The sequence below is a fragment of the Microtus oregoni genome, unplaced genomic scaffold (genome assembly GCF_018167655.1).
Source record: "Microtus oregoni isolate MIOR12 unplaced genomic scaffold, Mior012 000019F_ref0000042, whole genome shotgun sequence".
Lineage (NCBI taxonomy): Eukaryota > Metazoa > Chordata > Mammalia > Rodentia > Cricetidae > Microtus > Microtus oregoni.
The window spans coordinates 40,700,035-40,727,884 of record NW_024543078.1 but is presented as its reverse complement, the minus strand read 5'-3'; the positions used below and the strand labels follow the sequence as shown (position 1 = coordinate 40,727,884).

Genomic DNA, 27,850 nt, shown 5'->3' with positions numbered 1-27,850 from the left:
AGTACCACAAAGCATTCGTGCACAGCCACAGGAGGACAGCATCTGGGGCAGGGACTCTTGGGACAGAGGGCTAAGGGAGGGTATGTGGCCACTCCAGTAGGCCCAGGCAGGCACGTGGGATCTCCACCCTCCTCTCATCATGCCTTCAGCTAGCTCTTCCCCTAAAAGAACCTACAGGAGGACCCAGACCTATGGGACCCTCCCATGTTCACATCAGCCTGTGTGAACAGTCTGAGATCCTGAGGGAACAACAGTCCCATTGCCCATTAGTCACAGTGTCCGACTGGCTGCATCTCCACTCCTTTCTCTGCTGCAGGGCACCTCCGGTATGCAGTGGTCAGAGAGTGCCATCCATGGTCAGGAGGGATGGTGGGTGGGGACAGCCCGATTGTTCACTGATGGCCAGCCAAAGCCCTCTTGCACGCCCAGGGCCTAATGAGTCAGCATCACTGCTCTGGTCTCTCTCACAATCAGTCATCAGAGAGCCCAGATTACACTCAGAGTTGGTGCCACCATGACGCCAGGTGCTTGTTCCGCTTTTTCACACCACGGAGATTCTCATGATCTCCATTTCCAACCCTAGCCACAGAAAACAAGCCACCCCCACCCCTACTCACACACACACACACACACACACACACACACACACACCCGCCCCACGCCCCACTCAGCAGATACCAGAGACTGCTTCTGGGAGAACCTGAGTCTGCCTGCAATCCTGTGCTGGCTCTGTCTGCCTGTGACCTACAGCATCTCCAGTGAACAATGCAATGGGCAATTACTCCATTCTTGAGAATCACCCCAAGCCAGACTTCACAACACCCCCAAGGCTTGCTGTTGCCTGAGATGTCAGGCCATATCTCCTAGAATCTCCAAGTGCCTTGCTCAGGATGTCATAGGGACCAGGACAGTGCCTTGTACCAGTTCCAGGTCTGAACTCGCCCCCTGACCATGACCACACCAGCCCCCACCCACCCAGGGAAAGAGGCTCTGAGTGCTGTTCTCTTTGCTTTCTTGCCAGCTCGGAGAAAGCCACGAGGGGGCACTGTGAGCACACTAGTTAGCTGCGTCACTGCAGAGGTGGTGGGTGAGGCCAGGGCTCAGATCTTTCTTTAGCTGGCTTGATTCACATTTGATCGCTCTTTGGCTGATTATGGTTTTAATTTTTATTTTTGAGACAGAGTCCCCCTATGCAACTCAGACCGGTCTCAAACTCACAGCAATCCTTCTGCCCCATTCTAGGATTACGTGCTTTCTCTTGGTATTAGTGTTTTCAGGGAGGAAAGCTGATGAGATTTGGGGGCCCACTCAGTAGGGGCCCTTGGCTGGCAGTGTCCAGTGCACATCAGAGGAGCCACTCACGTGAGTAGAGGCTATCCCCAGGCATCCTCGGCAGAGGCTCCCGCTCAGCCCCGCTGCTGAGGGACAGAGATTGGCTGTCCAGGTCTGGAGAATTTGTTCTGGTGTCTGCATCCCCTTTGAGGAGCAGCCAGGTAGTCTTCTGCAGAGGAACAGAAGGTTATGGGAACACTGAAGTCATCGGCCATGGTGAACATACCTCACCAGAACCTTCTAGTAGCTTCTGTACATCTGCCTCACAAGCTGATCCCCGCTGCTTTTAATACCAGCCTTGCTATTAAGGGTGTCTCGTTCATACACTCTGCAAGTTCGTCAAGCAGCTGGAGAAATGGCCAAATGCTGCCCACAGCCTGCTGCTGTGATGCCCCTGCCCTCACATCCTCTCTAGCCGTTTTCACAGCATGACCACATCAAAGAAGTATACCAGTAAGGTCTCCTACCTTCTACTCTCTGGCCATTTATAAAAAGCACCCACCAAGCTGTTCTAGAACCTCATGTCAAATACACCAGAGTGTCCTGGGTTTGTTTCTCCTCAGTCCCACAGCCATGACCTGGCTGCACGGCAGAGCCAGGACACTAGCAGAGAGTGTGCTCATATTGAGTGCAGGAGGAGGCGGGTGGGGGCTCCCACCCTGGGCCTCCCAGGACCCCAGGGGCAGAGGTAGAGGACTGGAGCTCCAGCCAGAGGGGCCGTCCCACCCTGCAGGAGCGTGGCCCACCGCATTACCTTCCTGCTGTCCTGATCAAAAGTGCTGTCCTCCACCTCCAATCGCCTGGTGGCTGGAAGGGAAAAAATCCGTTTGTAAAGGCAGCTCACCATGTTTGTCCTGGGGGCCCTGCTTTACATCATGCTCCAAAGTCAAAGAAAACCAAGGAAAAGGACAACAGAATGAACGCCTTTCTCAGACCAGGATGCACTTGAGCTACCTCCTCAGGGACAGGGCCCAGAAGGTGGGAGTGTCCCGAGCAAAGTGACACCTCTTCGCAGTTCCAGCCACACCTCCAACCAGGAGAAATGGAGTCACATTTTCAGACGAAGTCACATTTTCACTTGGATTTGATAAGTATACCTTTTGACCTTGTGAGGGAGACCCTGAAGGGACAGAGGTCTCAGTCTCAGAGCCCTTGGTGCCAGCCACAGCTGCGTGCTTCTTGGGTATCACCGCTTCTTTCTCAACATGAACTCTTCAAAACTGGAATTTGGCCCATCTCACAGATGGTGAGACTGAGGTTCAGGGAGGTGACTTGCTCTGAGGTCATGAGCCAGCATGGGTTGAGGGGAGGGGGCTGAGAGTGACATGAACTCAGATAGTCAAAGTCCGAAGTCTCCCCCTGCCTGTTCCATTGAGCTACCTTCTGCCTGCCCAGCCCTGAACTCTGCCACTGGGAGGAGTCCACAAGAAACAGCCAAGAACACCAGTACACCTGGAGATGAGCCCACTTGGAGCAAGAGTTCACACCCTCATGACAGCCAAGAGGTTCTGGGCAGCATTCTGTCATCCCACTGGGCTGACCCTTTCCCAGGAGTAAACAGAGAAACCATGCAAGGCATGCTGGTATGTTCCAGGACCTGCCAAGACCTACCCCAACCCTGTGCACACAGCAGTGGCTGGAAGCCCAGGGGGTCCTCCCCAGCTAGGGCTCAGCTCAGGGAGGAGAGCAGGCGGGCTTCTTACCTGCAGCCTGCGGTGGGCTCAGCCCTGCCCGTCTCTTGGAGCGCCCTGCCTCCTGCACCACCAAGGACAAAACTGACACCAGGTCAGAGAGCTTGGACATTGGGGACTGGGCTACAGGACCTTGACAAGATAGGGCCAAAATTGTAAACTGAGTACTTCCATCCTAGATATCAGGACTCTGTGTCTCCCCGCCCCGCGCTGCCTGTCTCTTCCAGGGAGAGACCTTTTTTGGGGGGTGAAAACAAACCCTCTGCTTTTTCCACATACAGGAGCGAATTAACCACAGACCTGCTGGGGAGGTTACATAGAGGGACGCAGAGGGGTGAGCAGCATGACTCCTGTGACTCGATGGCTGTCACCGATCGTGGCTAACACACCAGCACTGACTCTCAGCAGCTGGCCAAGGGCACAGGGACAAACAAGCTATGGCCACTCCAAGAACTGATTTTTATGCCCCCACCATCTGTGCCAGAGACTCCAGGCGAGGGGCTCTTCAGGGTGTGAGATCCCACCCCAGCAACCCAGGCCGTGGGCTTTCAAGATTCCATATAGCCACGGGTAACACACTAGCCAACACGCTACAGCGTAGTGCTACGCAGGGCGCCAGGATGCTCCTCCGCTTGCTGAGAATGTTGTGTGGAGACTTGACAAGGGTCCTCTGTAAACACCACAAGCTGTGACAGATGTGTAGTGTGTCGGGCCAGAGCCAAATCCACCAAGTATTTTGCACTGTCTGTAGGTTGCTTCTATAACAACTCAGAGCCTCAGTTTCCTGATCTGTAAAATGGGAAAATGCCACTCTACCTTCTCCAATTCACAAGAATCAGGTGAGATGGTGTCTGAGAATACAAAGGCTGGTTTACAGCTTTGCAAGGCTAGGACTAGGCCAGAGGTCAACCCTGAAGGTAATCTGAAGGCAGCTCTTCCCTCCTTCCTCCTCTAATCCAGTTAAATCTGAACACTCTCATGTGATACACATGTGTCCCTCTGGCTGCCCATCTGTTCACTTCTGTCTACTCTCTTATCCTTCCACCCACCTGCTCACCTACCTACCCACCCAGACACTAATCCATGCTTCTGCTCGCGTATCTATACCTATCCACTAAGGCAGCCATCAGTTATCCAATTTATCCATCCATCCATCCATCCATCCATTCATCCATCCATCCACTAAGCTATGTATGTATGTATGTATATATGTATGTATTTATGTATCTATCTATCTATCTATCTATCTATCATCTATCTATCTATCTATCTATCTATCATCTATCTATCTATCTATCTATCATCTAACTATTCATCTATCATCAATACCCACCAAGCATCCTCCATCCATCCACCATGCACTAATCTACCCACCTATTTATGAATCCATCTCCCACACACCCATCCACTAAGCCATGCACCTACAACTATCTTCTATCCATCATGCATCCACTATCCAGCTCCCCCATCCCTGTATCCACAGCTCTCCAGTTATTCACCCCCACTCACCCATGCATACCCCTCTTTGTCTTCTTCTCCATTTCTTTGTTCACTGATGCATACATTCATCCACGCTGCCCTGACCTTATTATATCGGGCCTCTGTCACCTAGTCCTTCAGCCTCACCCCTGCGCCTGCCCTGTCCTGAGCATGAACACAAAACAGACATGATGTTTTTCAGCTTCAGCTGACTGACTTCATTCTCCCTGCAAGGTGTAGACATTATAGGGACTTGCCTTCGCTCACAGGACCTGCACACAAATCTGCCTCTCCACTGAGCAACCCATAGGAGATGCTCAAGGTCACAGCACATCTGATGTGCCTGGGGCCTCCTGGAGTGTCTTAAACACTGACCTCCAACACAACAGGGGACGCAGAAAGCAGATGGATGCACACAGCCCAGAGCTTCCATGGAAGCCACACAGCTTGCCTTTGGTGGCACCTACACTTCTATAGCTCTGGCTTCCAGGGGGCCATTGACTGTGCTCAGAGGCAGTCTGTGGCCATCAGACAGTCTCAGCTCTGGTCTCTCCTGAAACTCTGTCTGCCATCAGTACAGAGCCATCCCTCTCAAGCTCAGTGAGTGTCTACACACACGTTGATAGCTGGGCCCTAGTCACACCTGGTTGGTACTATCACTAGTAGGTGGTGTTTCTGTACACATGGGGAGGGGAAGGGAGGGGAGAGGCTCTGGGGCTTGGTGTCTCTCCTCAGGTCTCAGGGTTCCAGAAGGGAGGTCTTGCTTCTCTACTCAGGTCCAGACTGGGTTTCTGAGAACGAGACCCATGAGCAAGACTTCTCTTACCTTGCCCAACACATATCAAGCATCAACCTGTACAGTTTACATTGCTTTGGAATTATATTAGAGAGAATGACCGTGTTCACATGTGTGTGCATGTGTGTGTGTGTGTGTGTGTGTGTGTATGCATGCACACACACTGGGAGCAACTCTACAGATTTTCAGCTTCGTAGGGCAAGGATGTACTTGATCATATGATCTCAGGGCAATTTTATGGACTCTGCTTCACAGGGCAGGCTATGTTTCTCCATCCCTATGGTTCCAGCACTGAAGTAGAGCCAGACACATAGTGGATGCTCAAAAACCACGCCTCAGATAAATTAGTGAAAGCTTCTGGCATCCCTAGGCACTGGTCTTCTTTCTATGAAGTTGAGGGAATGGCATCTGTGTGCTGACTGCTACCAGAACTGACAGTAGCATCAGAGGAAGAGCTACAGAGCTGGCAACTCTACCTGCTGGCTTCTCTCTCACCCAGTGTCCCTCTTCCAGAGAAAGAGGCTCATCGTGTCCCCCAGACCACACAGAGGAGCTTCTCTGAGGCCCACAGGCCTGTGTCAAAGTGCTCTCTGGAATGACTGATTTCCTACACTCCTGTCCCATGTCCCTCAAGAACTTCTGCTAGGCATGCCCCACTGGGTACCAGATTTCTAATGCTCTTTATGGGCACAGAGCTACCTGATACCTGGTCTTTCATCATATCTCAGAAGACAACCCCAAACCAATGTGAGACTCAATCTTCCAGGGAAGAAACCCCAGAAAGTCACAGCAAGCCCTTATTCCCATCTTCAACCAGGGACCAAAGAACTGGGAACAGACGGGTACTACTCGGATGGTGACCCTGAGAACATGGGTGGCCAGGTCCCCTCCCCCACTCACTCATGTCTGTCCCAGGCTCATAATTGCTTAGAAATCAAATGTGAACCCGGTGAAATAGCAGTTCCATCCTGGACCTGGACAGCCAAACTGTCTAGGAAGTCTTTGAGGAAGAACCATTTGTCTTAGACAGTCGTAATGGTCACTGTACACTGTCAACCTCTGAGGACCCAGAATCACCTTGGAAGTGAACCTCCAGCCTCATCTACAAGGAATCGCTAGCTTCGGGGTATTCCCTTTGGGGAAGGAAGGGTGGTGTTGATTACGTTAACTGAGCGGGAAGACCCACACTAAACGTGGGTGACCATTCTCTTAGCTGTGTAGGAAAGAGGAGTCTAGCTAACACTGTCCTTCAACACGCTCTGCTTCCTGGTGGTGCCCGTGCTGTGACTAGGTGCTTCCCGCCACTGTGACCTCTCTACTGCGAGGAGTGGCACTCCTGAACCAGGAGCTGGAAAGAACCCCTCTTACTTTCATTGCTTTTGTCAGGCTATCTTATCACAGCAGCAGGAAAACAAACTCAACAGTCTAAAAGCAGATGTCTTCTTTCCTCCGAGAGACCGCCTCTGGAGAGCCCCTTCTGTCAAGCAGCTCTGCCATTTTCAGAAACTGCCTGAAAGCTCTGAGGCACAAGCCTAATTCCATTTCTGAGGAAATGAACCCTGAGGAAAGAAGCATTTCTCTTTGCTAAGTAGCTGGATGTGAACGGCTGTATTTTCACCCATAACTGCCTCCCCAAGGTGACAAGGTTGGATGTTGTACCTGTATGCAGGCATGTGTATATGTATGCAGCTGTGTGAATGCAGGTATATGTGTGCACACAGGTGTGCATGTGTGTGTAGGTGAGTTTTCATGTGAGTGTGTATAAGTGTGTGTGTACAGGCATGTGTGAATACAGGCATATGTGTGCACACAGGTATGTATGTGTGTGCAGGCAAGTGTGCATGCAAGTGTATGTGTGTGCACACACATGTGCAGGTATGTGTGTTTGCAGGCATGAGATTCCACTTTCACATGGCAACACAAGCAGTCCACAGCTTCTCTTGAGCTGCAGACCATCCTGAAGCTTCTGACTCAAGCAGCTGCCAAGACCCTGTGCCTCCTCCTGCCTGACAGGCACTACAAGCTGATCCTTGCGATGCCTGGTGGTATGGGGGGGGGGCTCCTTATCTTTTGCCCCTGCTTACTCCATTTTTATCACTTCCTACTTTCTTTCATCTCTTCTCTTCCTTTTTAAAGCCAGTAAACACTAAGCAAGTAAAACTTAACTCTTATAGAAATACAGTCAGTTCCCAAAATGCCAAAAAAAAAAAAAAAAGACAACTGCAGCTGATTGGGTCAGAAGTCAGCTGCACAGTCATGAGTGCTTCATGGACTCAAAAGCATCTTGCCTTCCACCCCAAGTGTCACCTCCACCCAGTGGGCACAGAGGCCCAGCTATCCTCATGGCTCTCAGAGCAGGACTGAGACTCTGGCATCAGAGAACACTACTATAACCAGCAGTGACCATGTCCAGTGACTTCAGAGTTGTACACTGTGAGCCAGTGCATCTGGGGGAAAGGCTTGGCTGCTTGCAACATGTTAAATATAGGATCTTAAGCTAATGGAACAGTCTTGTGATTCACTGTCATCTTGCAGGGGGTGTTTCAAGCTGGAGTGAGGATTAAAATACCGCTGCTCATGCCTAGATCAGGCTCCAGAGCTCCTCAGGGAAGGCTTGTGGTCAAGTTGCCTTGATGGAGCAAGCACTTGGAGGGGGTAGAACGGTGAGCAATCATGCTCACGCGCGCACACACACACACGTACACACACACATACACAGGTAGGCATGCACAGGGCATGCATCCAATGTCCTACCTGTAATCAGGGGTGGGGAGGCCTTATGAATACCAATGATCTCAGTGCATGAACTGGAAACCAAAGGCACCCCTGCACATCTGTATTTCCCAGGGGTCTTTAAGGAGCTTCATACTGCTAAAGCTCTCTAGTCACTTGCAGTTTGCACAGCTCACTGCATTCTGCATGAGTTTGCATTGCCGAATGCCTGGCCAAGGTGGTGCATGCCAAGATCTGCTTCTTTACAAAATCAGCGTACAGAATCCTGGACTTGGGTAACTAACTGTGTGGTTCCTTCACCCTGGAGTGGCCTGCAGACAGTGTCTTACGTCTAGACTACAAGGCTGGTGCCTGGGAACTGGGAACCTGATCTCCCCCAGGGGCTCAGGTAAAAGATTTGAACCCTAACACTCTGACTCAGTCTGACCCTATCAGACACAGTTGGTCAATTACATAAAGTGACTTTCTAAGGCGAGGTGCCAAGGCCAGCTCTGCCTGGACCATGGGTATTAACCACACAGTCTTAGTGCCTAGTGGTGGTGCAGAGGTAGCAATGGTTAATCAAGGCCCATAAACCAATCTTTTTCCCTGGGCTCTGGGTGGTACAGAACCCATGGTCCTCCTCCAAGGCTGTCCAGCATAGTGCTGCAGGGGTCACCTAATGGGTGTTCCTTTCTTTGGTTGGACCTTTTTCCCCGCTTTTAAGACTAGAGTTCTCTTCTTGGTAAACGGTGTCATAGTCTAACTGTCTCCACCCATCTCTTGGGGAGATATGTGCTCTCTGCTCGGATTCTGGAAACCAGGGCTTCAGTTTCCCTCTGTGAGGAGGAAAGACATAGCACAGGGCCTCTCTCCACACTGAGGAATAAAACCCAACACAGTAGGCCTCCAATAAGCTGGCTACCGCTTGTTAGTATGGGAAAGGGGTGCTTTCCTTGGCCATATCTGAAAAAGAACTGTCCATGCGGGAATCTCTCTTCCCTTGCATCTTAGTGATGACATAACAGTCCCCATGCTGTGCGGAGCCCTTTACAGTTTAGAACTGTCTCTACCCTCATGGTTCTGTGAGCAACTCATACCCAACACCATACGGATGAAGGGGCAAAGGGGCAGGAATGGTGGTGAGGAGGTGGAGGACACAGTGGGAAAGGAGTCTAGTTTGCAGATGAGGAAACTGAGGCTCATGGTGTTGAGGTGACCTGCCCCGCTCACCCAGAAATGCCAGTTCTCACTCTTCTAGAGTCCTGCTCCAAGGCCCAAGCAATCTTTTCCTTGCACTTCTGTCCCAGGTATGTTCATGTGGAGAAGATGTGGGGGTCAGAGGGATAGAGACACCCTTGCTACCAACCATCTCTAGCTCCTACACAATGCAAGGAACCCTATCAGCTGAGGGCAAGGCATCCTCTTCTGTCACAGATATTCCCAAAAGATGGGGCCTAAAGCCTCCCTAAATTGCAGCTGGTTCCAAGTCACTATTTTTCAAAGATCAGGCCTGAGTCAGGGCATGGGTGAGAAGCCCCCCAGTTCCTCACCATCTTGACTGGTAGCATCAAAAACACAAAATAAAGGTTCTTAGTTCTAGCAGCTGCACCGCAGCCCCAGGTGCCATGCATTAGCCTCTCCACATGTCTCCTCTTCTGTGAAAAGCGACCTCCCAGGCCCCTACTAGTGAGCATGCATTTAACGTTCAGCCAGCAGGGCCTCCCCAAGCCTCAGATCAGGACACAGCAAAGGGAGCATTCAGAAGCAAGAGGGTGCAACAGGCATGCAGGCAAAGCACGGCAGCAGAGCCCGACAGACCAACCATACCGTGCTGTTTGTAGATAGGGGGTTTCCTATAGATGTTATCTTTTACGCCAGTGTCTGGGAAGAAGAAGGAAAGAGAAGGAAAGAATGTGAGGGGAAGCAGGGAAGCAGCTGCAATGCTCTCCACCCTAGGGCTTCTGTCGGCTCCTGGCTCACCCAGCCTGGAATCACCCGCCAAGTTCACAAACAGAAAGCAGGCTAGGCTGAAGCCCCACACCTCCACCAAGCATCCCCTACTCTAGACACCACCTCATATGGGAAGGGGACAAGGAGAGAGGTGGACAGAGAAGGAGGCAAGCAAGAACCTTGGGGTGCTGGGGGAGCCCCTTTTCTCCACCTCGATCCAGAACAGAAAACGTTTTCTCAATATTTATGAGACTTGGAGAAAACCCAAACATGTCAGTTTGAGGGGACATGCAAACCCATTGCATTAGGGTTTTTTATTGTTTGGGGATAGAACCTTTTTGTTTTGATTATTATTTTTTTATTTTATTGATTTTTATTGATTTCTATATTTTTATCTGCTCCCCTCCCTGCCTCTCCCCTCCCCCTTCAACCCTCCTCCAAGGTTCCCATGATCCCAATTTACTCAGGAGATCTTGTCTTTTTCTACTTCCCATGTAGACTAGATCTATATAAGTCTCTCTTAGTGTCCCCATTGCTGTCTAAGTTCTCTGGGATTGTGGTTTGTAGGCTGGTTTTCTTTGCTTTATGTTTAAAAACCACCTATGAGTTAGTACATGTGATAATTGTCTTTCTGTTTCTGGGTTACCTCATCCAAAATAATGTTTTCTAGCTCCATCCATTTTTCTGCAAAATTCAAGCTGTCATTATTTTCTGTTGTGTAGTACTCCACTGTGTAAATGTAACCACATTTTATTATTTTTTCTAAAGATTTATCTATTATGTATACAGTATTCTGTTTGCATGTCTGCCTGCAGGCCAGAAGAGGGCACCAAATCTCATTACAAATGGTTGTGAGCCACCATGTGGTTGCTGGGAATTGAACTCAGGACCTTTGGAAGAGCAGGCAAAGCTCTTAACCACTGAGCTATTTTTTCAAGACAGGATTTCTCTGTATAACAGCTCTGGCTGTCCTAGAACATGTTTTGTAGACCAGGCTTGCCTAGAACTCAGATTAAAGGTGTGTACCACCACCAGGCAGAATCTTGTTTTCTAGTTCAGGTTGGCCTTGAACTTGTGCTGCTCCTGCCTCTGCCTTCTCAGTGCTGAACAACTGGTATGCACCACTACACCCTACTCCACGGAGTAACTTCTAAGGAAGCTTGGTGTTTGGGGATGCTCTGACAACTTTGGTGTGGCCACAATGGTGCATGAAGAACCAACAAGCACACAGGGACCTACCTGGGATGTGGAAGTGGCGTGGCGCCTGCTGATAGGTAGAGGAAGGAGGCCTGCTGTCGGAGAGCACCGAGAGACTTGGGGTGCTACGGCCACTTTCGCTGCCTCCAGACGGAAGAGCAGAGGCAGCAGGTGAGGGGCAAGAAAGCAAAGCAGACGGTTTCAGGCAAAAAGAGTTGATCTGCAGTGAACCCCCTCTCTCCTGCCTGAAGGAAGCCCACACCAGAGTCTTCCAGCGTGGGCTCTATGACTTCTGTCCCAATCTGCAGTGTACCTGGCCCCAAGAGGTGGAAGGGACAAAGGGGCAGTGATTGAAGGGCCAACCTCGTGTTAGTGTGTGGGTGGTGGGCAGAGCCCAGGATCCTGGGGTGTGAACACACACACACAGGCTCGCAGTTCCTGCCTCCCTGATGTAGCTTAGGCAGGAAGGTCCTGACTGCTTTGAGATCCCATCAATTAACTGTGAGAAGGGGACTAAGGTGTAGAAATGGGTCAAAAAGCATCCCTTACAAACACTTTGCCCATGTAGGAAACTGGGGAGTCAACATCCATCAACTTCCACAGTCCTTGATACAGGCTGTTTCTGACAAGCAAAATGAGCATCAGGCTACTCTGCTGCCTCCAAGTTCTGCCTCAGCAGGAGCTATGTTTTGTGTTTTGTGAAGGAGGCCAGATGATCAAATCACCCATCAGACACCTGAGTGGATGCCCCACCTCCCGCCAATGCAGAATGCGATGGATAGAACACGGTGGCACTGGACACGTGATGAGGAGCATGGCTCACAGCAGGACACCCCACGGCACAAAATGTTCCCTTCCTTTAGACGTGGGAAACTCTGCAGGGCTGTGCCTGATTGCCTGGCTAAGAAAGGGGTCTCTGGATGCAAGAACCATGCCTTTGAATGGCAAGATCAAGCAGCTGGATCCTAACACCAATGGACAGAAGCCAGGCCTGAGTAGACTGGAGACAACAGGAGCATCACAGACAGGCAGGGAGGGCCTGGCTGCAGGAGGGCCCAGTAAGTGGCCACCAAAGAAGACTAGTGATTCCTACTCTGGGCGTTTTCTCCTACCTGAGCATGGCCACTTAATTCACCTGCAAACACCAATGAGGATTTGGAGAAGTCAAAAGATTTTATTCTAGAACTGTATGGAGCCTTCTGTCTGGCTGCATCCACTGAGCTTCTGTTCTTCCTGGTAATAGCAGGGGTCTCACCCCAGGAAGATTGGAACCACAGTCTCCTATGCATGACACCATGACTCCACATGTCACTTAAGTTATGACAAACACGGCGGCTTTGAAAACACAACTGTAAGCCATCCACCCTGGCTAAAGACTGTCCCTACTGGATGGCATCCCTGGGCTGAGCCTCTGTGGCTTGGCCCTGTTGAGTCTAGAACCTCACATGACCAGGCCTTTCTTTCTTTTATCTAGACTTCATGGTCACTTCTGTTACCCTCGCCCAGCTGACGGAGGATTCTAAAATGTTCCAACATCCCTGCCCACTCCAGAGCTTGACCTTTATATAGTTCAATGTTCCCTGAAATGGTAGCTGAGGTTCATACATGTGGGTGCACTCACTGATGTGGGGGCTACAGTTTCTCAGTTGATCAGAGAGGCCAAGACCAAGGGAGCTGAGGCACAGTGTGGTAGCCCTGATGATCCACAAGGACCCTGTCACATTTACTAAAGTAGCTTTCAATACCAGCCACCTTGGTCTCTGCCTGGGACACTACCACTGAGCCTTCTCTGCCCTTTGTCTGACCTGCAAGGCCCTTCCCAGGCTCCATACTGTCTAGACCTTCCTGGTTCAGACTCAGGATCTGGCTGACAAAACCCTCAGGAGGGCAAGGCCACCACAGGCCTTTCTCTTTTCCGAAAACATGCTCCCTGTCTCATGTAACTGAGAAAACATCCTGCTGACCTCAACCCCATAGACCTGCCTGGAGCTCTGCTGTGGGCTTTCATGGTGTGCCCACACAGTGGGCACCATCTCTGTCACCTCCTGAGAAGGGCAAGGACTATGCTATGTGAGGTGGGCACACTGACTACTGGAAACCAACTTTCCCACTGGATCTCTGTGAGGAGGTCGCCGGGACCCTAATGTCACACAAGGACAGGCATGGAGGTTCCTTTGTCCAGGCTCATGCCTCTTTTTGAAGGTTTCATATCCAGGGTGTTTCTGACACCTCCGGTGGAAGGGGCCTGTACAGGACTGGGAAGCCCAGGTTCTGGTGTGGCCTATGACTTCTTTCAGTTTTAAGTCAATGTTTTACTTTGAAATGGTTTTAGATGGTTCTAGAAGATGCCACCCCTCCAGGACCTGGAACCACTGTGTCCTGTTAACTATACTCTATTTGAGTTTCACCCACTTTCACTTGAGATCTCTCTGTCTCAGCACCCGCCTAGGTCATCACACTATACCCGTGGTCACACTTTGACTTCTCCTAGCTGTGACCAGCATCCCTTGTCACAGATCCTGACTTCCTAGAACACTGGCAGGGGAGGGTGCTACAGAATGTCCCTCACCTGGGACAGAGAAAAAGAGGAGTTATAGATTTAGGGGGAAAGCACAGAGGTAGCATGTCATCCTTGTCACATCTCCCCCAGCGCACAGAACCTGGAGCTGGAGCTAAGGGCCGGGGCCTGGAAGTGATGCAGTTTGAGATCTTAGTCTGCACTCAGCTAAGTGGAGGGGTCCTATCTACCTCCACAGATTCTGTGCAGAACTCGTCCCCCATCTTATTTCAGTATAGATTTGTGGACATTGCATCATCTATGAGTCCAATCACTCATCATCTATTTTCTTGCTCCAACTATGGTTGCTATGGCTGCAGTTGATTCTGGCCTTAAAGATGCTGCAGCTGACTCTAGCCTGGATGCCATTACAGCTGGCTCTGGCCCTGAAGATGTTATAGTTGGCTATGGCCAAGATGCTGCCATTGTCTCTGGTTGAACTTTCCCAAAGTCACATTGGAGCAAGACTAGTTCACAGCATGTGCCAGGACCCTTTGACGACCATGGCCAAGGCATGTGCAGTTTCTACTTGGAGTCTCCTTGAGGCATCTACCATACATCCTGAGGTTGAGAGATCAAAGCTTAGAGACCTGTTTTAGAGCTGAAGGAGGGAGCCATTAGCAGAATGAGAAACGCCTCCTGGGCATAGTGAATGCTGGGGTTTGGGCCTGAGGCTCTGCCCCTAAGTTCTTCTGCTTCCCTTCCTTTGCCTGCCACTAGGGCTGTGGAAGTGCTTCCCGTCAGTTCCCAGAAAAGTGCCATCAGCAGCATGTGTCCCCTTGCCAACCTACACCTCCTGTCCTTACAGCCTGTCCCTTATCAAGCAAGAGTCAGGATGAAACCTTATACCACCCCAACCAAGGTCTGAAATTCCCACTAATGCGCTGATAACTTTCACCAGTCCTTCACCCGCTGCAGGTCTGGGGCAGTGAGGCCCTAGGCACTGAGACACAGCAGGAGGGGATGATGTCTGGGTTGAGTGGACGGTGGAAAGAGGGCAGATCAGGAGAGAGCTGGCACAGGAAGGCGTGTCTACCTGGGGCCCTCACCCAGCATCAGACAGTGTGGTGTTTCTACTGTGTCCCAAATACTGCAGAGCACCCATGGGGAAAGGAATTCTCCAGACCCTGGGCAGATGCCACACCTGTGGCTGTGTCCTGTAGACAGGGATAAGCTGCATGCCCAGAGGCTAGGAACAGGATGTTCCCCCATGAAGATCTCAGGGTCTGTAACTCATTTATCTCCTCAAGGAATGTTCTGGAAAGACACTGGAGAGCCCAAGGTCACAGCCTAACAAGGAAATCAATTTGAGGACAGAGTTGTGGGTTCCTGTTTCACTCCACTAAGAGGAGCAGCAATGACCAATGTCTAGCATGTGCCCTTGTCTTTGGTCACAGTCTGACCAGGAATCCAGATGTATAACAGACCTACCAAAGGCAGGGCCACGCAGATGGGAGGAAAACTGTCCAGCGCCATTGAGCAAAGGGAAAAAAGACACTCCCCAGAGCCGTCAGGCTCCCTCCAGGTCCCGGGAGCACCCCTCACTCTGAGACTCCCACAGACATATGATACGTGTGTATCAAGGCCCCAGAAACCACTCTACTGCTCTAGGGATGTGCCATCTGGGGCTGTACATCTTCACTGGAGACTCAACCCCTGCTAGAGACTGGGATGTGTGGAGAGCCCATGAAGGAGCAAGGAAGACATGATAGTGCCAAGGGCTCTTCTCAGTGGGGCCAGGGGTGAGAATAAAGATGAAGGAGAAGGGGCTGTTTACTGACTGCCAGTGACAGGACTTAGCTGTCAGCTGCTCCTGTGCCCCATGGAATGGAGCTTTCCATGGGTACCATTTTATGACTGTGAGAGACAGGGAACTTAATATATCGCCCAGGTACTCTTGAGAAAATCATTGCGATGTTTTCTAAGTCCCCAGATGTCATTTGCCAGTGCCTTTATCAGCTGGGCTGTGTAACAAAACTCGCAGTTCAGGGTCTACATCCATTTCAGTCTCTCATTTCTCATGATCAAAGCCCAGGAGTGGGTTTTGGTGTTGTTATTGTTTGTTTTATTTTGGTGGTATTTCATCCTGGCTTGTTGACCATCTCTCCACTGATGCCCAGGGCCTCCTTCTTACAAGGTCACCAGTCCCAGCAGATGAGATCCCACCTTGAGGCCTCACCCTACCTCTATGCTGCTTTCACTGTGTTTCTTCAAACACTGCTACATGGAGTCTTGGCCATCAATATGTGAACTTGGGGTCTACATAACTCAATTCTTAGAGTGGAGGAAAATACAAGGGTGTCCACTCTCCCCATGGAAGTCACATATATGGGTCTACAGAACATGGATCATGGCTGATTCTGCATTCTGGAAAGAGCCTGGGGTTAGAGTCCCCTGGGTTGAGTCCTGGGACAGCCACCAGGGGTCTGAGGCTGGGGACATCACCACCTCTCACTTCTCAGCTCCTGCTCCTGAAGGCTGATGCTATCGGATGCACTCCACCACATAGAGTTGATGGGGAAACGTGTATAATGTCTCTAGTGGGGCCCTAAGCGTGCAGCAAGATGTTCATTGACATGCTCTCTCCAGCTTCACTTTCAGTGACAAATCAACCCTGCTCTCCTTCCAGGAACATGGACACACTGACGAAATAGAGCCAGACACACACAACACAGGAAGAACACAGGCATGAGACACAGGGCTCTGGAAGCCATGCGGAGACATGGGACGAGCACCCCCCGCTGTGCACTGCACGCCTTACCTCGGAAGTAGGGGATGTAATGATGTCTGAACACGGATGTAGGGCTTGGGTGTTGGGACAGGGACAGACAGCTACTGGTACCAACACTCACAGTACCAGCTGCGGGCAACAGAGAGCAGTCAGTAACCCTGGGCTCCTCCACCCCAGAGCCACCAACTTGTCCTAGTCCCCACTTGGCCAGGGACATTGTCCCTCTGCTCTCCTGGAGCACCTGAAGAGGGTCACCCAGCAGGCTGTGGGCCATTTTTCTCCAGGTGGGGTCAGGAGATGCTGCCTCTGGGACACAGGGTAGCAGCCAGGGCTTGGGACACAGCCTCTGGTCCTGCCTGTGGCTCACTTTGGGGTGTCCTTGATATCAAGAACAATGGGAGGGCAGCTTCCAAAGGTCAGGGAGTGATCTGTCACCAGCATCCTCATGGCACTAGCCAGCTCAAATAGAAAGCTTGGCCCTGTAGGCTTTACCCCTGACCAAGCACTTAGCAGTTAGGCAGCCCTCTTGGGGATGCGAAGTCAGAGGTCAAGTCACAAGGAGCCTTAGGGGAAGGGCTATCCACACACCTACTATCTGTTCATTTTCTCATTCACTCACATATCTCCATTCATTTACTCAATCATCCACTCATTCATTCATTCACTCACTCACTCAGTCGCTCAATTCTCCCACTTATACATACACTAACCATCATTAACTCACTCATTCACTCACTGACTAACCCGTTAACTCACTCACTCATTCCCTCACTCAGTTGCTCATCCACAACCCACTCATTCATTCATTCACTCACTCATTCATTGACTCATTCTCATTCACACACTTATCCACCAGCCCAGCCACTCAGACACTCACTCACTCACTCTCCCATACACACTCACTCACCCTCACTCCTCACACTTGCTAAGCAGGAAGGACCAGATGTATTGCAAGGAACCGATGACAATGATTGCAAACAATTAAGTTGATTTTTCCACCGAATTTTCAAAACTAGGAGCTATGGCCCATAGGTGTGAAAATGGGTCATGCGCGGCTGGAAAGGGAAGAAGCAGGCTGGAAAAATCCCTCCAAAAGGCATCGCTTTTGTGCATGGCCCCTGTAGCTTCCACATGCCAGCTCAAAGCTGAGGAAGACAATACAAATTGAGGGGTGGGGTGGGTGGGTGGGGATGAGGCAATAGGATCGGAGGCCCTGTGCAGGGCTCTGTCCCAGCTTGGAAGGTCATAGCAGTCTATTGCCAGCCTCTTTATTAGGATGGCTGTCTGCAGGGTTAGTGAGTGATAGGTACAGCATTAGACACCCTGCCTGGCTGGTGGTGTAGCCACTGACTTTGACTCCTCAGATCAAGTCCTTCCAAACTCCTATGGGCTCACAACAGGCTGTGACTCGGTGTCCTGCCTCATGTGCTATTCCACATTCTGACTGTTCTGTTACTACCCCCAGAACCAAACTCTCATTGCTCCGTGTGGGCCCCAGGGCAGGATGTTTCTCAGGATGTGCACTGTGGATTTAGACAGCTTCTCCAGCCCCAGGGTGACCAGCTGCCTCATGGCTACCTGCTCCTAGGCATAGGGAAATCCTTTTCCTTATGGCTAAGTGACTCTCTATTAACCACACACTGGCTCCCGCCACCCCCAACTCAGCCACTTTTCTCAGTGAATAAAGCAGCTACTTTCTATCTGCAAACTCATTGAGAAGTACAGCCTCGTCAGGGGTCAAGGGAAGCAGGGTGGGGATAAATACCTGGGCGACTGTAGTGCTGGGGTGACCGTGATGTTGGGGTGTAGTGCCCGAGGCTGACGGAGCCAGCAGAGCTGGGGCTGGAGGTCCGGCACTGCTTGTAGGACCGATCATCCTGATCCCCCTGGGTGGGAAGACAGCGTGGGAGCACCTGGGTCAGAAGCGCTGCTTGCCTTTCATCTGCCCCACCGTATTTGCCCTCTAGATCCCAAGGGCAGAAACAACGCAGCCCGCAAACAGGGGCTCAGAGCACAGACAGAGCACATCCGGACAGCGAGGTAGGTCTGAGCCCTAACAAGCCCCCTTGGCCTGATCATGGGACCATTAGACATCCACCCTTCTTGTCCATCTGACCCTCTGGAATGGGGTGAAAGGACCCTACCTGCATTCTCCCTGTCCCATTCCCTCCCTCTTAACCATCCCCAGAACTCTGGACTTTTGGAACTGGTTGAGAACACACTGAAATGCTCCCTGTGTGTGAGGGAGGACCTAGATGTTCTGAGGCACCTTCTGAGGTGGGAGGGTACCCTCTGGGGCTCAGAAGCCAGACAACAAGGCCCACAAGCGCTGATGACACAACCCCTATCTCAGCAGGAAGAGGAGCTTCCGAGAGCAGCCAGAGCAGGCGACAGCAGCATGAGATGGCATGGCACCATGGTTCGAGGATCAGACTGCCCATCCCTCAGCAATGAAGTCTGGTGGCCTGGGTCATGCCAGCCCTCCTAGCCTCATCTCAACCCCAGATACCCCACAGCACCATGGTCCCCACAATGGCCCAGGTATGGTTTCTAAGAAAACAGGCTGAGGAGGTCATGGAGGGACAGGCAGGGGCTCTTGCCGTAGATCCTGCTTCTAAAGCTACAAGAAGTAAAAAGTATTCCTCAGTCTGAGATGACAAGAAAATCCTCACTCTTGGGATCAGCTCTCTGGGCTGGAATGGGACACTCCCCAAGGATAGGGAAGGTAGGAAAAAATAGCCCAGTTATTTGACATCTAGGCTCCAGTTTCCCCATTGGAAGCTATCTCTGGGAGATTCTCTGGGCTAAAGGAATTAGGTATAAAATGATGGTAGCCATGTCCAGCACAGAGAGAGGACTCAAAAGTGTGCTGTGCCACTATGCCCTCCCCATGGACTCTGTCACATGGCTGAGGGTCTGAGAGGCCACAATCTGCCCCACTGCTTCCGAGGCAAGAAGAAGCCCTGCAGTGCTATTGAGCCTATTTGACAGCACAGCTCTCAGAGAGTGCTCAGCCACAAGGTCCTGGAACTTCCTGTATATCTAGTTGGGGGGGATAGAAGTGGACCTCAGCTCACCCAAGGAAGTCATGACCCAGGCCAGGGGCTGCCAGGAGACACCACATCCCCTGTGTTGGTAAAGACCTGTCTGCACACACAAGGGGGAGCATGCAGATGAGATGCGATTATAAAAACAACCAGCAGGGGGCCCCGGTGAGGCATGGCTAGGGCCCTGTGGCCCTCAGGGTGCCATGCTGGTCATCTCTATAACCCTGCAGTTGGTAGCACCATGAGCACACGGGACACAGGCATAGGAGGTTACCTCAGTCGGCGTTGGTGAAAGCAACTGAGGCGACTGTGGACACAACAGAGCCGTCTGTTAGTGCGCTGTGCCAGGGGTTGCTTTGGGGTAAGAGGGCTGTTTGGTAACCACAGGCAACATAGGCACCCACATTCAGTGACCTGTGACGCTAGCTAAGAAAGAGCTCCACCACAAGAGATGGCTTGGTGCTGCTTGGCCCAGCGCCTTCCTCTACTCAGCCCACCTGATCCCATTCTTATTCTCCACAGAGACCACGAGTTCAGAAACAAAGCAGTTGGTGGTTGAGGGACCACTCTGGTAATACCCACTGGGCTCGACTCTTATTTTCTCTGGAGAGGACAGATGGGTGGGGGACAGCAGAAAGAGGGTGACTAGGGCCATGGGCTGGGAGAGAGCAAGGAGACAGAGGCTCAGAGAGGATGCTCCAGTCCTGATGTTTCTAGCCAATGGCTCCTCTCCGCTAGAAGGATAGCTCTTCCACCTCATTCAGGACACTCGGAGAGCAGGGGCCAGAGCCAGCTTTCCTGGGCCCCTGTGAGTCCTAGCTGAGCCTCACTTGGTCATGGTTTTCTTAGGTACAATTGGGAAAAATAATTCCCAGGGGCTGGGCAAGATACAGGGGCAGAAATGAAAACTCTGCTCTTGAGAAAGGTCCACAGGGATGAGGCAATGAGGCCATAATGAGCCACTGGGTATTCTGTATATAATCTACCCTACAAGAGCCTGAGGTTTTCTATGTTATGTTGCCCACAACACACCATCCCGGGCCTTGGGAGGAAGTGGCATTTTAGTGGGAGCACCCCTTCCTTCCCCAGGACAGCCTGGTACCGACATCTGCTAAAGCAGGTCTCACAGGCAGGATAGGCAGAAGGTACGAGCTTGTCGCCAAGCAGATACTGGAGAGGGTAACTCCTGAATCACATAAAGACTCTCCCAGGCGGTCCCACTGCCCTCTGAGGGACAGACCCTTAAGTCAGGACTACCTGTGGGTCACATGGATCTTGCTATGTAGTCTCAGATGCTGAAAGAAACCTCAGAGGTCTCCAGACCGTGTCCACAACTCTATGCCACACACAAGCGGCAACACTGTGTGACCCAGGGATATAGGACAAGGTTGTCAACAGTCTGTGGTCCTGTATATCACCACTGCCCACTAAATCCCTCCCACCAGGGCTTCCTGAAGCCAGTGCAGGATGCCAATGCTCCACTTAGGGAGAGCCCTGGTGGCATTCTGAAGCTGACCACAGTGGGACCTGAAGCCAGCTCTGAGGCCTGACTTCCATGTCCCTGAGGATCAGCCAAGGAAACAGTCAGTGCATGGTCTGTAGGGGAAAGCTTTGGATCTCATGGTCTGTAGGGGGGAAAGCTTTGGATCTCATGGTCTGTAGGGGGGAGGCTTTGAATCTCATAGTCTGTAGGGGGGAAGCTTTGGATCTCATGGTCTGTAGGGGGGAAAGCTTTGGATCTCATGGTCTGTAGGGGGGAAGCTTTGAATCTCATGGTCTGTAGGGGGGAAGCTTTGGATCTCATGGTCTGTAGGGGGGAAGCTTTGGATCTCATGGTCTGTAGGGGGGAAGCTTTGGATCTCATGGTCTATAGGGGGAAAGCTTTGGATCTCAGAGGGACACAGACAAGTTGCTTGGTCTCTGAGCCTCTTCAGTTCCCTGCTGCTCAAAGGCAGGATGTGGGATGTTGACATCCACATCCAGCTCAGGCACACGGTGGGCGGCACAGTAGCCATAAGGCCCGTGAACTCCCTCCTCAGACATGCACACCTGGATGGCCACCTGCCAGTCCCTTTGTTCTTCTCCGTCTCTGAGTGGCCCTCAGAGCCTGCAGGCTTGTCTGGAAGCTATGACCTATGCAGGGCCAAGCTGGGCAACTCAACACTATGAGATATGTACAATGCCCCAGGTCTTGGCTTTTACTCCCTGAGAGGCTTTGCTGAAGCCACAGAAAGGAGTCAAAGGAGCACATATTAGGAATAACCATTTTTCTGCCCCAGGTGGGCATCTTTTCTTTCTTTCTTTCTTTCTTTCTTTCTTTTTTTTTTTTGGTTTTTCGAGACAGGGTTTCTCTGTGGCTTTGGAGCCTGTCTTGGAACTAGCTCTGTAGACCAGGCTGGTCTCGAACTCACAGAGATCTGCCTGCCTCTGCCTCCCGAGTGGGTGGGCATCTTTTCTGAGCTCCACACACAGCCAAAAACACTCTAAGACCTCCTGACAGAAAGAAAATGAGACTCAGTAAGAGCTGCAGCACTCAATGGAAACAGGCAGCCTAAATAAGACATCACCAATCGATACTGTCTACTTTCAGACATCAACAATGGATGCTGCCTACTTTCAGGTATCACCAATAGTTGCTGCCTACTTTAAGACATCACCAATAGATGCTGTCTACTTTCACCAATGCCGGGAATCATGACCCATATTGTTCAACCAGCCTAGAGATGAACTCAAGGAGCCCACAGAAGAAGAGCTAGCCTGGGAATGTGGGCTCAAGCCCATATGGTCCAGAGAGGGAAAATGACATAGAGCACGTGTCATGAAAGCACTTAGTAGCCAGGAAAATGCAGACATTTTCAGAGTGTGCTTCCTTTACCTCAACTCTGCTCACCTCCAATCCACTCTCAGCCTCACTTCCCTGAGGGGGGCGTGGTTAGTTAGGAGTGCCTTAAATAAGATGGGCGTGTTATCTGGGGACAAAGAAGCTGAGAGCAGTGGCCATGACTAAACTCTGTCCACAAGAGCCAGCATCGGGGGAAGCATGCAACACATGGTGATGATCCATACCTCGCCATAGCTCTGCCTGTCCCCAATGGCCGAGTGGCTAATGTAGGGTGAATAGGAGATCATGTCGGGCCGGTCAATGTTATAGATTGCTTTGTTTTTGGGAAGAGCAGCCAAGTCCCTGTAGTCCAGGATCTCATCGCCAAGCTTCGCCTGATGGGAGAGAGAGCAGAGGAGCGGACACTGATGTCACAGGCCAGGACAGAGCAACTTCACAGCCAGCAGTGATGACGGTCCAGCAAGGTCTGAGCATACCCAGCCCCCAGGAAAGGTGGGACAGGGATGCAAGGCCCAGGACCTAATCACAGGAATAGCCTCGGGATCAGACACTGAGGTTGTTCATTATGCCCATAATGTGTTGATGAACCCATAATGTGCCTGACAAGGAGACTCAGGCTATGACCGAAAACCACCCATGGTACAGGTATACAGCACAAACATATATCACAGATGTACATGCACACAATCCACAGCTCACATCAATGCACACACAGGTATGCCTACACACATCAGGACACACAGAGAATGTGCCTCTCCGAGGTGATGAGGGCATGCACAACAACTAAAACTGCACCCACTCCCCTGTGATAACACACACCTGCCGGTTCACAACACATCCACATACTGGCATACCTACTTGCACACCAGGACTGACTCCCACAAAGTTTCACATGTGTGTGTGACACATACACGTGGCCACCTCTGCACTCATTCTCATTCTCTCTTCCCTCTTCTTAGCAGTTTTGAGCAGGTACAGAAACGGCAGCAAGATGTCTGCTCAGCATTTGACAGGGTGCTGGGACCCGGCCCACATGTGTTCACTGACTGTGAGATGTTGTGAGCCGCCATGCTGGCTCAGATGAGATTCATGTGGCTGCTGTTGTGCCTGCTTATTCCTTCCTTCCTGCCATCTTGGACAGTGAGTGTCCCACTGTGCCCATGCTCTCTGTGTGGTCCCACATATCTGTTCTGGTCCTAGGAGCACCTCCACTCTCTCCAGTCCCCAGCCTGGCTCTGGGCTGGTCCCTCCTTGCTCAGGTTCCATTTCTGCATCAGTCTTTGCCAGATCTCCTCTGCTGGGAGTCTGAGACAAAGCCTCAACAGCCACAGCGGACACTGAGCTGCATCAGTGACAGAAAGTCACAGCTCCCTGTGGTGGGGACACTCAGAGTGCTCCCACTTACAAGAGTCCAACGCTCAGAGAGGTTGGATAATTTTCCCAGAGTCACTCACCTAAGAAGGCATGGCAGCTGAATGATTCTAGAACACTTCCCCCATTGGTACTCCCCGTTGGAACAACTCTCTCAAACCGCAGCTGCATCAAGTGGCTCTCCTGATACCCCCAGGCATCTCTACCTCAGGCCACCCACATCTTTGTCTTTCCAGAACCTATCAGGCCCTCCAGAGCCCAGCAGCCCTCACCCATCTCTAGGAAGCCTTTCTGACTACTAGACTCACTCCAGGGCGCCCTGGGGACATTTGGCAGAGAGAGTCTTGCACTTAGCCTTGCACTATGACTGAAGGCCTAATGCTTCACATCTCTGACCATTCTTCTGGAGGCCAGGGCAGGTCTTGAAATACCTGAGGTCAAATGTTAAGCCAGGGCTTATGATCACCATGGACCATCCCATTGGGATGTTCTAGCTGTTTGGACGAATGGAGCTCAGGGGATCTTTCCCTGACCATCAGTTGATCTTGGTCTCCTCTGCCCCCATTCTATACATCCTGCCCCTTGGCTCCTGTAGTTTCCATCCTTCATCTGAGAGCTGTGCACATGCTATTCCCACTCATGGAGGTCTCACTTCCATTCAGGTCAGAGGGCTGACCTTCTGTGGACTGCATGTCCTCTCCTACATCCCCAGGTCAGGACTAGAGTTGTCTAGGACTCCACCAGCTTAGTCACATTTTGTCTAAAGCTGAGCAATCAGGCATCTGCACAGACTGGGTGGTGGGGTTGAATTCATCCCAGCTTACAAATGAGCTTTCAGAGGCCCACAGGGGACACACCTTGCCTCCGATGCACAGCCAGGCACTGGCTGAGACTCAGCACAAGTGTCCTTCCAGGGTTCTAGAACCCTCTCCCTCCACACTGGGGTCACAGTGACCCTGCACGGCATATTTGTCTCCTGCCCATCATGAGGCCTTTGATTCTCACCTGCCACGTGGCCCCTTGGCCCACCAAGGTCTGTCTGGTGCTATTTTACAATACCTTTCTCTTGGAGAGTTGGGCAGGAGCCTTCTGTGCACACGCGTGGACCTGCATAGCAGCTTATAGGCCCACATACCCTTCCTTCACATGACCTTGGCTGACTACCTAGAGACCAGCCATTGCCCGCCTGCAGGATGATAACCACAGCTATGCTCCATGCTTCCCTCTCATCACCAATCAGTTGAGGACAAATTCCTAGCAGCCTTGCTAGGCCACACAGGTGTGTCCAGGCCTCAGGGTTCAAGTCATTCTCCAGCTCTCTACCCATTTTCCCCCAAGGTAGTGCTGGGTGTCCAGCCTCACCCTTGGAGCCCACAGAGACCATCTTCAGCAGACTGCAGTCTCCACAGAACTGGCCCAGTCGTGACCCCACCACCACCCCACGGCACTCTCCATGGCCCTCACTTACGTAGATCACACGGCTTGGGGACCCCGACGTGCTTGATGCGGGCACGGAGACAATGCTCTCTGAGGAAGTCCTGGTTTCCTAGAACAGAATTGTACAGGTTGACCTGGAGCCACGCTGTTGGGCACCTTCTGGAGGCATCTCCAGGATATGGACAGGAATGACAGTGAGCTCGGCAGGTGGAATTTTCCCCCTTTTGTAGGTTGAGGGAAGTCTTGGAACAAATGCACAGGCTTGGAAGAACAACTGAAGACTACAATAAACACAGCAGGCCATTAGTGAAGATAAGGTCTCTACAACCCGTCACTCATGAAAAGCTCAGAATGCCCCAAGGGATGCTGGGGTGAGGTTATCATGTCTCTGAGGATGAAGGCAGGTGGGCATGTCTAACAACCATGGCATGCACCATCTCCATGATGTATGGAACCTCTGCTATTTTCCAATGCTTAGTTCCTCTCCTTGGACAAATGTCAGTCCTCCAGCCACACCCAGCAGTCACACCCTCCCCTCTGCTGACCCAGCCCTCAGGCCATCTCAGCTACTCCTTCCTCCCTTACCTAGGCTCAGCTCTGCCAGTACCAGGTGATGCGTGATGTCACTGCATAACCAGCTTCCTCCCAGTCTCTGCCCTTGACAGTGCCCAACCCTCCTTACATGCCCTCCTCCCCTCCCCTCCGTATCGCTAGCTCTAGCTCCTCCTTCCCCTCCCTCATACAGATCCCCTGAATGCCCCACACCTGGCTTTCATCCTTACAGGCAAGGCCTGTGCCCCTGGCCACTCTAGACCCCTTCTCCTGGTCTAGTTCCTTGCATGCCCGTTCTCGTGCCTCTTGCTCGTCTCATCTAAGAAGAACATATTTCCACCAGGTGTCCCTACCTCTCAGAAGATGAGAGCTCTGACCCCTCTGCCCTGGGTCTCATGTCCTCCCCTGCATATCTTCAGTGACCCACACCACCACCACCCCCCCTCACTTTTCCTCAGGAGGCTCTTTTTTTTTTCCCCCTCCGGAGTCTGCCATGCTCCTCTCCTGAGGCGGTTGACATCTGTCAAGGCCCTCATTGGTTTTCTTAAATTTCCCATGTTGAGGCCCTTTCCTGGAACCTCAGAGTGTGACCGTGTGGAGATGGGGGTCCTCGTAGAGGTCACAAAGGTAAAATGGGTCACTGGGTGGATCTAAGCCAATCTGCTTGGAGTCATCCTAAAAAGAGTTCAGAACATGAACGCACACACAAGCACGTAAGAAAACAAGATGCTGCCACCAACCCCAATCAGAGAGGCCTCAGGAGGAGCCAGCCGGCCGGCCATCACCTGCAGCTTTGATCCCTGCCACAGGGAGGCAGGGAATGTGTTGAAACCTCCAGGCTAGAGGAACCAAGCCTGACCTGGAGGAGGCCTCCCCTCCTGAGCTCCTCCTACACTTAGCATGACACCAGCAGGGACAGGCAGACACCAGGACCAGATGGGCCACACAAGGCAGCAGGGAGCACAAACCTGTGAGGCACAGGGCAGGGTGCCCGGGCAGGGCTGGCTGCAAACAGAGCTGTGCATCTAGAAGGGAGAGAGGAGGGATGGCGTGAAGCTTGCTCTTCGGATCCTGCCATCCCCTCTGCAGCTCCTGCGCTCTGGACCCCTCAGCACTGAGCTCTGCCTCCCCTCGGGGCCCTTGATTTCTCAGCACCTCAGCTCGGGAATACACTGACAGGTACCCCTCCCTGGTACCACAGCTTTCGAGGCTGACGGGAATGGGATCGCCTCATGGCACTGACTGTCCAGTCCTTAGTCACCACATACCTCAGAACTGCTCCATGCAGTGGCCCTCTCATGCCTGTAATTGGTGCCTGTAAGACGGGGCCTGCTCTTCTAGTGAGGAGAGGCCAAGTGGGTACTGTGCTCCACCGACCCTGGATGATGCCTGCCTGGCCCCTTCTCTGGAAAGTGGCAAGATGCCCAGAAAGGGGCCCGCTATTCCTGGCGTGCACTGCAGACCAATGTGGCATTCAGAGCATTGTCCCTTGGTCATGCCAGGGGAATATCTGAGCCAGCTCCACAGAGCTGGCAGAAATGACCGCTGCCAGCTCTCTTTGTGCCATGGGATCCAGCCACTCTGAGCAGAGATGATGAGAGCCCTCCTTAGACTCAGTGCCTAGCTCTGTGGGGGAGAGCAGAGGCCAGAACCTGACTCACCATCAGCAGAGGAGATAGGGAGAAGAGCTGGGGTGACTGTCACCAGGGTGAGAAGATGGGTATTATCCCACCCTCCACCATTCCTAACCTGTTCTGTTCCACAAAGACCCACAGTGAACTTCAGTGCCATGTTTCCCACCTGGCCTTGTGGCACTGCCTTGTTCCCACCCACAGAGGTAAGAATAGGACCTGTAACTGGTAGGAAGTCCATGAGCCTCATTCACTGCCCTCTCCCCAGTTCCAGGTATAGAAAAAAACACATGGTGGGTGCCAGATGCTGTGCTAAGGATGTCTTGATACCTGTGGGCATTGGGTGCTGTGCTGAGGATGCCATGATACTTGTGTGATGGAGAAAGGTCATTGACTAATAAAGGAACTGCCCTGGCCCATTTTATTGGTTAGAAGATAGGTGGGAGGAGAAAACAGAACAGGATACTGGGAGGAAGAGGAAGTGAGCTCAGAGACTTGACAGCTCTCCTCTAGGGAGCAGAC

General features: G+C 51.8%; 1 protein-coding gene across 19 annotated transcripts in view; it reads right to left on the bottom strand.

Moving 5' to 3' along the window:
- Nucleotides 1–27,850, bottom strand: part of LOC121459804 (actin-binding LIM protein 2) — a 123,945-nt gene that overhangs the window by 23,890 nt on the left and 72,205 nt on the right. For 3 of the 19 annotated variants that reach the window (XM_041669809.1, XM_041669808.1, XM_041669814.1), the window contains exons 9-18: nucleotides 26,666–26,722; nucleotides 25,177–25,254; nucleotides 22,562–22,711; nucleotides 19,770–19,802; nucleotides 18,214–18,334; nucleotides 16,479–16,577; nucleotides 11,203–11,304; nucleotides 9,841–9,894; nucleotides 2,087–2,139; nucleotides 1,363–1,501 (exon numbers count right to left, since the gene is read on the bottom strand). In XM_041669809.1, coding sequence (XP_041525743.1) covers nucleotides 1,363–1,501; nucleotides 2,087–2,139; nucleotides 9,841–9,894; nucleotides 11,203–11,304; nucleotides 16,479–16,577; nucleotides 18,214–18,334; nucleotides 19,770–19,802; nucleotides 22,562–22,711; nucleotides 25,177–25,254; nucleotides 26,666–26,722 — 886 coding nt within the window. Of the gene's footprint in view, nucleotides 1–1,362; nucleotides 1,502–2,086; nucleotides 2,140–2,562; nucleotides 3,156–9,840; nucleotides 9,895–11,202; nucleotides 11,305–16,478; nucleotides 16,578–18,213; nucleotides 18,335–19,769; nucleotides 19,803–22,561; nucleotides 22,712–25,176; nucleotides 25,255–26,665; nucleotides 26,723–27,850 lie in introns of those variants that run through there. The other 16 variants (XM_041669810.1, XM_041669827.1, XM_041669811.1 and 13 more) reach the window with 10 other exon arrangements.